Here is a 10617-nt window from a genome sequence, read left to right on the forward strand (position 1 = left end):
ATTCCTCTCCGGGGCGCCCGAAAGGGGATCCGGGCGCCCCGCCCTAAAAGCAACCCCGGGCGCCCGGAAGGGATCCGGGCGCCCGGAGTCCCCTATAAATAAGGGGCAGCAGGCGCCCCCAACCTTTGCCCCACCAATTCTCACTTTTGCCAAGGTTCACTCTGAACCTCAGTGCGAAAGTACTCTAAATCAAAATTTTCTTGCGGTGAAGACGCTGTTGCAATTCAACCGAGGTCGTCAAATCTATATTTTTCGATGGCTCCTCGGTAAAAATTCTTCCCCTCTCTAAAAATTTTATTAGAATTTGTCTTCTCATTTTTTTCTTAGAATATTCTTTTATTTATATACAGTAGAAAACGAACAAATACTGGTGCTGGACCCTCCAATGCTAGTACAGACCCTAGGTTTCCCACAGACGAACTTAGGATTAAGTTTGAGTCAACCATTTATAAGGCCATTAGGACTACCTGCATAGATAGATCGTTCTTTCTAAGGTCATGTCCCTCCGCTTTAGAGGTTATAGGCCACTATAACTTAAGGAACCTTGTCGAATGTACCAGTCCAATAAACATAAGTCTGTGTGCCGAATTTTGCAATAACCTAGTGAAAGTAGACGATCTCACCTATACCACTAGGGCAGCAGGCACTGATATCACATTTTCCCCTACGACTATCCGAGAGTTTTTAGAGTTGCGTCCATCTACTTGTTCTTTTTTGTGCTATCCACCGAGGGATCTACCATTCGGAGATCCCTACTCACATATTACTCTCGATACGATTTATTCGTATTTTTTTGGGGGAGAGAGAGATCCCACTGTGACACAGTTTAGGTCAGTAGAACTTCGGGTCCAGGACTACGCTCTTTATAGGGTTGTAGTCCTTTGCATTTTACCACTGACTACTCGGGATATCGCTGTGATGCGCCCATTCCATTCGTTCTTACTTTATGCCCTAATTCATAGGTTAGAAATTGACATCAGCCTACATATTTTCTCCACCATTATCTATTCGGCTGGATTCGTGACTGATAGACTAGTCCATATGCCATTTGGTCACATTCTGACAGCCTATATGTCCTCGTTGCACATTGATGTCACTAGAGGAGACATTGCCCATATGACCGAGTTCGATGTTATAGCAGCTCGGAACTTCTCCCTAGCCGGTATCCAGATAGATAGAGATGACGGGACTATGTCTTGGCGGAGGGGGGCACAGCACCAGCCCGATCCAGACGCACAGGTGGACGAGTTCATGCTCGCACTATTTCCAGAGGAAGCCACACCGGCTCCACCACCTCCCCCAGCTCGAGCACCACGTCACGCTCCCCGCTCTCTATCCGACCGTATGACCGGACTAGAGAGAGCTATGGCGAGTCTCCAGCAAGAGAACTCTGATTTTCATCGAGACATTCGGCGAGAGGTAGCCGAGTTACGAGCTGCCGGGGATACCCGACACACTGAGCTGATGGCGCTTCTCCGATCCTTGGGATCTGGACCACCCCCTTCATCATCTCAGTAGATCTAGTTATGACTCACTTCTGTAGCTACACTACCTGTAAAATATTTTGGATCTATCTAGTGATATTTCAGACTTACATTGATAATGTTCTATCTTGATAGACTAGGATCTTTCAAAAATGGTTTTATCAAATTATAGGTTAAACTTGTTTGTTTTCAAAACTTTCCATTTTTAGATTTTCAAAAACAGTTTTGGCCTTAGACTAGTTTTGAATCCTTAGAAAGCATGTACCCATAGGACTAGTTTTTGAGCATCTCACCAACACCTTAGGTTTACCTTGCTTGTGTTTGACAAACATAGAAAGGGGTGAGATGCATAGGCCAACTGTCCGGACTTAAGATGCTTATTTCAGTGCATCAGCATAAGTCTAGACGTTAAATACAAATCAGACAGTAATCAGATTAAGATCATCAGTCAAGTCATACACTGACTGTTTATAATCACCTTAATCTGACTAATCAAGTGAAAGCTACTATCTTCTGATAGTTAGTTAGTACCTAATTGGTTAGACAGCTATTTAATTTTAAGTGTCAAGTTCAGGGGAAGAAATTAATCAAAATTTTATGTGTTTGACAAATGCTTTTTAAAAACTAGCTTATGTTTGAACATTAATTTACAAAAACAGTTAAATTTAACTAAGTGATTGAAAAACTTGAAAGTTTAATCCCACCTAATTTTCAAACCTGATTTAAAATGTTGACTATTGAAAATTAAACTTTCCAAATTTAGCCTTTATCAAATTAGCCTTAAAAATTATTTTGGCAAATTTAATCTTACTCGTTTAACTTTTGCTTTGTTTTGAAAGATTGAAGTTAAAAATTTTAAAAGTAAATGTTACTCAAACCTGAAAAGAAAAATTTACCTTTTGAAAAGTTGAAAAACCTAATTTAAAAATTTTTCACGCTTGAGAAGTTAAAACTTTAAATTTTATACTTTTTCAAAATTCAACTTGTCTCCCCCAAGTCAACTTGATTTTTTCCTTGGATTTAAAAAATTATTTTCTTAAACCAAACTCAGATTTCTTCAAGATTAGCTGTGATTATTCTTTTTTACAGTAATTCTACACTATGATTGTTTACCCTTGTTTTTTGATAAATGCCAAAGGGGGAGGGTTAGGTGGTTAAGTTAGATAAACCAAATTGAAAACACTGAAACTAACTTTAAAACCAATGTACCTGGTTTTTTTGTGTTCTTTCACTAACTTAACAAAGTTGTCATTCCATCAAAAAGGGGGAGATTGTTGGTGCGGGTAGCACTAACGGTCTAACCCAGGTTTTGATGAATGACAAATAGGTTAAGTTAGTTTTGTTGTTGTCTGACACTTTGATCAAGTGTGCAGGAGAAGTCCAGACAGGTCGACGGGCTGACCGGATGTCTGGCACGAAGTCCAGCTAGGTCGACGGGCTGACCGGATAGCTAGCGAGAAGTCCAAGCGGGTCGACGGGCTGACCGGACGCTTGGCGAGAAGTCCAAGCGGGTCGACGGGCTGACCGGACGCTTGGCGAGAAGTCCAGACGGGTCGACAGGCTGACCGGACGTCTGGCAGGTAAGTGAGGTAAGTCACTGGAGGTGAGTGACTGCGAGGACGCGTTCCCGGGAAGGGAACATTAGGCGTCGATCCGACTTAGATCCATTTCGGATGTCTAAGTCGAAATCGTGACTAGATTCCGGTCTCGGAAAGACGGAATCTAAGTCATACTAACTTGTGCTAATTCTTACTATGATAAAATGTGCTAACAATCTGTGTTGCAGGATATATATTGCCTCGGACTAACTTTGTTTTGCAGGAAAAAGGAGTTTTCTGGAACAAGGTGGTCCGGGCGCCCGGAGGTCCGAGCGCCCGGAGGGGATCCGGGCACCCGGAAGTCAAATTATATCCAAACCAAGCCGTCACCACGTGGAGCATCTCGGTTTGAGCAGCGACGTCACATTCCAGGCGCCCGGAAGGAATCCAGGCTCCCGGAACAACATATAAAAGAAGCCCCAGGCAGGAGCTTCAATCAATTAATCAATCTGAGAACTCTTCTACTGCTGGTCTTGCTGCTCGACGTTCAGTGCGACGCCAACAAAGCTCCGACAAAGTGCTCCTTCGATTTCTTAATTTCCTTGTCGGTATTGCTTTATTTTCACCAGCAATTCTTGTGTTCATTTTTGTAACTATATTCGAATTGTTAGTGATTGCCCAACGAAAGTGGTCAAGGACCACGGGCCTTCGAATAGGAGTCGTCACAGGCTCCGAACGAAGTAAAAAACATTTGTGTCTATTTTACTTTTCCGCTGCGTTTATACTCTAAGTTTTCGAATCGATATTCACCCCCCCTCTATCGAATCTAACGGTCCTACAGGTTGTAGGTGAACTATTTCTTAAGAAGAAAAGAACTTGGGAAGTAAATGTGAGAACTAGTGAGAGAAAGAGAGAGAGAGAGAGAGAGTTTTACTCAGCTTGGGAAGAGCTCTAGGAGTTCAGTTTCGTTGTGGTGGTAGTTGATGTATCATGTTCTATCATTTCCTCATTGTCAATCAACACGTACTCATCGAAAGTTCAAGTTACTACCCTTAAGCACTAAACAGAGAAGATTCTTGTGAAATTCTGTTACGGTTAACCCCTGTCACTAGGGCGCCTCAGTAGATCACAAGAATGTGAATCTGATCGGTATCATTAACGATCGAGATAGGGGTTTGGTTTGGTTTCCTACTTCCTTGTGAGGAATTGCCTCTCCTTTCAAGGGAGTATCATAGATGCCCGTGAATGGGTTACCCCTATCACTAGGGCCCCTCGGGTATACGGTCTAAGATCATATCTTTACGAAATTATCAATTCCTACATAATTAATTAATACGACATGTTAATTTGAAGCAAGTTTCATGCATGTCGAATAGAAACAAGATAAGTGAAATCATTCAATGATAAAAAGGCATAAATATGAGTCTTACATCCATACATATCCACAACTACTCCCTGATCTTAGAACAAAGAATCTACTCCATAGACGCAGGAGAAAACCCGAAAACATAGTATAATTAGACATATAATCCCAAACAAGAAGAGAGGGAAAAGAGGTGCTTATTCAATGTCGTCCAGTGATCTTCGGATCTAATCCTTTGCTTATGGAGTTGATGTAGTGATGGAGGTGATCTCGGATCGTCGAACAGAGGTCCGAGACGACGTAGAATGGCATCAAGGTATATCTCTATCTGACGACTCTCCCCCCCCCCCCTTTGGAGAAGGGTTAAAGGCCCTTTTTATAGGCTAGGGCACGGGTGCCACACGACCCGTGCCACGACCGTACGAGATCCGCACGACCAACTCCTCCCTCTCTTCGGGTAGAGTGGCACGACCGTGCGAGATCCGCACGACCAACTTCCTCTTCCCTTCCGGACGCTTGGAATGCCCTAATTCCAACTTTGATTTCCTACATTACAAAGTTAGCAGAATAGACATAATATGAAATATAAGTATTAAAATATTTAGATAGTCTCGAGATTATCTGGTCCTCACTTTGGATTTCACTAAAACCCTAGGTCGGATCGACGCCAACTGTTCCCTCAACGAGGAACGCATTCTAACTAGATCTCTCCTCCAGTTACTTACTTGACTTGCCATTTTCCGACTTACTTGACTCTAATCTCATTGGCCCACTAGATTTTCCTGCCAGATATCCATCTTGACTTCAGCCAATTGCCTAGTCCTGTAAACTCAACTGGATTTCCTATTAAATATCAACATATTTGACCTTCCTGCCAGTTATCAGGTCCACCAGACCTAACTAGACTTCAGCCTAGTATCAGGTCTTATCAAGTCTTTTAGTCCTGCACGCTTGGTAATTTGATTAGAATACACAATATTTGATTTTAAACCATTTATCATTTATCAAAATCTGAGTTTGACTATCGGTGCTAACTACACCAATAGTTTCCTGACTTAATGAATTCCCACTCGGCTCGTGCAACCACTAGCGACATCCTGAAAGAGCTCAAATGAAGTTGGTGATTATCCTACTTAGCCAGGTCGATAACTTAAAATAATCAGCTCAAAGCATATTGATAGATAAGTAATAAGTATTCCTCCAATAAATTATGAATAAAGATTCAACATGAACTTCATGTGCATTAAGCTAAATCCTTGCTTAGTTGTTGCATACATAGGAAACTCAACTAAAATTTAATTTACATATTTTTATTAAACTCACCAAAAAAATCTAGTCGAATATGGCCACTTACGAGAGTGGGCAATGGTAGAATTAGACTTAAGGTTACCCGGGTTGTAGCCCAGGGGTCAGTTAAAGTAGTATTAGTTTTACTTATTGATTTTTAATTTCCAAGTTAAAAAACGAGGGTCTTTAGTCTAGAGATCCCTTTGGAGGACACTTGTAGCCCGGGTCCAGGCTCTGCCATTGGTGATGAGATTTGATTTAGTTTGTATATGCTTGAATTGATCCTAGTTTGTTCTCTCGGGGTGGTACGATGGTTAAAATATGGGATGTTATTACATGAGATTTTGGGATCAAAATTTGGTATGATCGAGCATAACCTCCTTCATATCTTGGCCATTTGCACTATTGATAGTAGTCATCCATGATTTACCTCTTCCGTGTTGACCTAGGGACGGATTGACGGGAGTACTAAGGACAAATGAATCACCTTTTGTCACTTGAATTGATCCTAATTTGGCTAAAGTGGGTTAAATCAAGAGGGACTATTTCAACTCGCTTAAATTAGAAGCTTCTTAACCAAGTGGGATTACTATAGGACTCCCAATGTTAAAGGGACAGCTTGGATGAGTGCGGTGATGACTGATGAAGGTCTCGATCGCCTTGGTTGGGGTTTCAAGGCATAGGTGTAGCCGTGTAGAGTTAGAGATGAATAAGTGATTGCCCCATGCTTATTTGATCATATAGCCTTATTTTCTCTGTTTGGATGAAACACTTTTAAATAGATTTAAAACTAGCGTACTCTCTATAGGGTATTATTGTTAACCATTAATATACCGTGGTTACACAGCAAAACTTAATTCATACACTACTAATTATGCTCTCACCTTTTTCCTTAATTGATTCATAACTAAACACATCAATCACAGTCATGCCATACTTTGCAGCTCCCCTCATGAAGTCGTAAATGCAAACAACGTAGCTACATGTCCACGTACAATGCACAGATAAGTCAAACCATGACCTCTCTACTCTTGATTTCTATGAAGTGATCTTTCAGACTCTCCCTACGGGTCGAGTTGGTCGACGAGGGCCAGGGCATTGCTTGTGAGTTGGGCTAACTCCACCACCTTCTTCCTGATTGACTCCCTTACCGCCGCTCCGGCGAACTGAGATAGCTCGTCGAGACACATGTTCTCGTCAGTGAGCGCGGCGCTGACCCAGGCCTTCACGTTGCACAGGTGCTGCTCGAACCGGCTACTACCCAGTCGACCCATCCGGTTCATCTCGCGGATCGACCGCCGCAGTCGGTTCACTCCGTCGCGCATGATCTGGATGCAGTCCCGAATCGCGCCTGCCTCCTGCGTCGACGACCGGAGGCTCTTCTTGCCTCCCGTGGCCGCTGCAACCTGGCTGACGTAGGCGGAGGCGGAGCTGGCGCTGTCAGCTGTGAGGGTGAGTGCGAGCCGGGCCAGCTGGCGTTTGCTCCGGTGGGCCACAGGCGCGTAGGACGAGAGACTCTGTTCGCACACCTCCACGTACGACGTGACCTTGCAGGAGACGCGCACGAATTCGGCGGAGGATTTTTTTCCGGCTGTGGCGAAGCTACCTGCAAAGAGGCAGAGCAGGACGATGACTAGAACAGAAGAAAGATCAGAACTGCGGACCATTGTGGCTTATCCAAGTCCTCCTCCTTACTCCATAGCAAGATAGGGAGCGGAACCTGAAGCCATATTATATAGAGGAGGGCGGCATATAACAGCTATTGTGATCTCCATTATCTATTGTAGAGTTGCTTGCATAGTGGAATGAAATGAGAGAAAGCTTTGGGGTAATAAGTAGTCAACGGAGGTGGTGGCTTCATGAGTGGATAATGGAGCTATACATGGAGCACCCAGAAAGCATCACGTGAAAGGTATATATTAATACACACATTTAGAATCACAACAATGGTACTAGAGAGAAATCCTCTCAAACCCTAGCTGACATATCCTTGTGTTCCCTAGATGGGCGATTGTGTGTCATGTCAGTGGAGTGCTGGAGACCGCATTATGGCAGAAGAATACTTATGGGAGAGTCTAAGTAGACCGGCAACAAGGTCGCAGGGTCGCTCGCCGGCGACAGCATCGTTGCAGAGCAACGTGCTTTGTTAGGCAAGGAAATCGTGACAGTGTCATGATTTCCACCAGAGCCAGGCTCGCGTCGCAGAGATATGCTGGCGACGGCATTCTGGAACCGGAGAAGGTATCCCGGCTGACTGATGATGCATCAGTGGTCGGGGCGAGCTGAAGAGCGCTAAAAATAACCTCTCACAATGGTCGACGATGTGTCAGTGTCCGGGGCGCGATGCGTCAGTGGCCGACGATGTGTCAGTGGCCTACGAAGTGGCCTTTGTGGCCGGCGACTCGGTCACGATTGCGTGGAGGCAGTGGCATGCGGCATGAGGCGTGCGGCGAAGAAAGCAGTGAAAAAAAGGGGCATGTTACAGTGAAATAACGAAACACAGTAATTTGAAGAAAAGTTTGATTTTAGAAAATAAAAAAATTATATATATATATAGAACAAAATTACCTCAATTAATAATTGGTCCAATTAATCCGATTTAAATTAAACCATTAATTGATTTAAATCAAATTAGTTTAATCTAAATCGGAAACGATTTGGGTTGATTTAATTGGACTTAGACCAGATATGATCAAATGATCAGATTTATTCTATTGGATCTAATTTGATCAATTGGATTAGATTTATTTTAATGAGTCAGATTTAATCTAATGGGCATTGGTTTGATCAAATAGACCTGAGTTTGATCAATAAGTCTGAAATTGACTGCTTAGATCAAACAATAACAGAACATAGGTACAGAAAATCTTTGTCCAACTAAATCTGTTCTAATTGAGGATAATGGATCAAACTTAGGATCTGAATTCCTGATTGACCGGTCCAATGGGTCAGTGGACTTAGAGTCTTAAAAATAGAGAAGATTTATTTTTCTTAATTTATTATCTTGCTTATATGAATGCATAAATTGAATTAAGTCAGTTTTGTACTGATTAGTTGGTTTTATACTGACTTATTTAATTTTAAATTTTCAGATGGCACGGACGATTACCACATTGACTCGTCGTAAAGTGTGGCGAAACCAACTCAAGGAGGAAATTCAGGAGATAGAGTATAACTCTATTTATGGAGTCGATAGACACGTTGGACGGCTTGATGACCTATTTTGGAAACTTGAACAAGAAGAGTTTCTAGTCCTGGATAGTTATAGGATCTGGGCTTTGATGCGTTCATTACCAGAGTATTCTAAGGTCATAGCAGACTATATATGGAGGTGTTTTAAAGGATGTGTCACATATTCAGAATTATGTGAGGAACTACTTCACTATATGGCTGAAGAGGATCCCGAAGAGCTCGAAGAGGACCGAGAATGATTGAGGAAGATCTAGAAGAGGGTCTAATTGTGGATCCGATAGAGAATCCTAAAGTTGTCTCACCTGAGATTGCCCCAAATGGGTCGAGGCTGAAATGGATAATATTGGCTACTGCACTAGTGTCTATCCTAGTGGGAGTGGTGGTAGCCTATCTAGTTTATTAGTGTTCTATTATTGTTATTGTCATTATGTATGAACAATATTAGTCCATTTCATTCATGTTAATTTGTTATGTGTTAGCAATATGCAACATATTTTTATATTAATGATATATTTATTCATTTATGTTGTTTACTCTACATGATGCATGATAAATGATTAGTTCATTTTATTAAATGATTAGTTCATTTAATTAAAGAAATCATGATATAATAAATGATTAGTTCATTTATTGGGATGTGTGTAATAAAACTAATCAATATTAATTTAATTGATCATACGAATGATGAGTGAAAATATAGTTATCACTTCATTTTATGAACCAACTCAAATTAATATTTAGTCAATCATAAATTGCATGCATATAAATTATATTGAATATTAAATAATGTGTTTATTTATGATAGATTATGACAACTAAAAATATTATAGTTGAACTCAACAAGGGTAAAAGACTTAATGGGGATAACTATAAGATTTGGCACCTCAAAATACAGTATGTACTTGAGGAAAAAAAAATTTTGGAGGCTGTAAATCAGGTTATGGTAGAACCTGTAGATGGTCCCACTACACAGCACAGATGAGATCTTAATGCCTATAAGGCATGGAAGAAAAAGGACTCCACTGCAAATGACATATTGATTAGTTCAATGATAGATGACCTAGCTTTTGAGTATGCGTCATATCTTTCGGCTCATGCAATCTGGGTAGCCTTTAAGGAGAAATATAGTGGAGTAAGTCTGAGCAAGCTTCGACAGCTAATGATCAAGTTTGACAACTACAAGAAGTATCCAAATGTATCAATGGTTCAACACCTCAGGGAGATGTTGAACATGATTCGGGAGCTTAAAACTACTGCTCATGAGTTGTCCGATGAATAACAGGTTCAAGTAGTTATTCATTTCCTTCCAAATTCTTGGGAGACAATGAAACAGACCCTAACTCACAATGAGAGTATCAAGACTTTCACTGACATCTCATGCCATGTAAAATTAGAGGCGGAGAGAGTTGGATCCGCAAGGATTTCTGGACTAGCCTATGTGGCTATCGATTCTATTGGATCATCTGGATCAAGAAAGGGAAGGGAAAGAAGAAAGAAGTTGTTACTATGGGATAGGGCCCAATCAAGAATATAGGAAAGAAGATTGGAAAGAAGCCTAAAAACAAGTTGACTTGCTTTAACTGTGGCAAGAAGGGTCACTTCGCTCGGGAGTGCACTGAGCCGAAAAAGGTAAATCCAAATATGTCTTCTTTTCTTGAGCATTTTATTGCTAATTCAGTGTTGTTAGCTAATTCTTATCCTTTATCGATTATAGATTTGGGAGCAACCAACCATGTAGCTCGAGAGTGAATTA

General features: G+C 41.5%; 1 protein-coding gene across 1 annotated transcript; it reads right to left on the reverse strand.

Annotated features, from left to right (window-relative positions):
• Window positions 1-6444: 6444 nt before the first annotated feature.
• LOC121990622 (pectinesterase inhibitor 9-like) lies at window positions 6445-8032 on the reverse strand. The gene has a single exon (XM_042544725.1). The coding sequence runs from the start codon at window positions 7337-7339 to the stop codon at window positions 6737-6739; it is 603 nt and encodes a 200-aa protein (XP_042400659.1). The 5' UTR covers window positions 7340-8032; the 3' UTR covers window positions 6445-6736.
• Window positions 8033-10617: the final 2585 nt, after the last annotated feature.

This window comes from Zingiber officinale, chromosome 6B, assembly GCF_018446385.1.
Source record: "Zingiber officinale cultivar Zhangliang chromosome 6B, Zo_v1.1, whole genome shotgun sequence".
In the NCBI taxonomy this organism is placed as follows: domain Eukaryota; kingdom Viridiplantae; phylum Streptophyta; class Magnoliopsida; order Zingiberales; family Zingiberaceae; genus Zingiber; species Zingiber officinale.

What these genes read in the sequence shown, in the direction of transcription:
- LOC121990622 (XM_042544725.1), bottom strand. Translation starts at nt 7,339, where the DNA reads ATGGTCCGCAGTTCTGATCTTTCTTCTGTTCTAGTCATCGTCCTGCTC.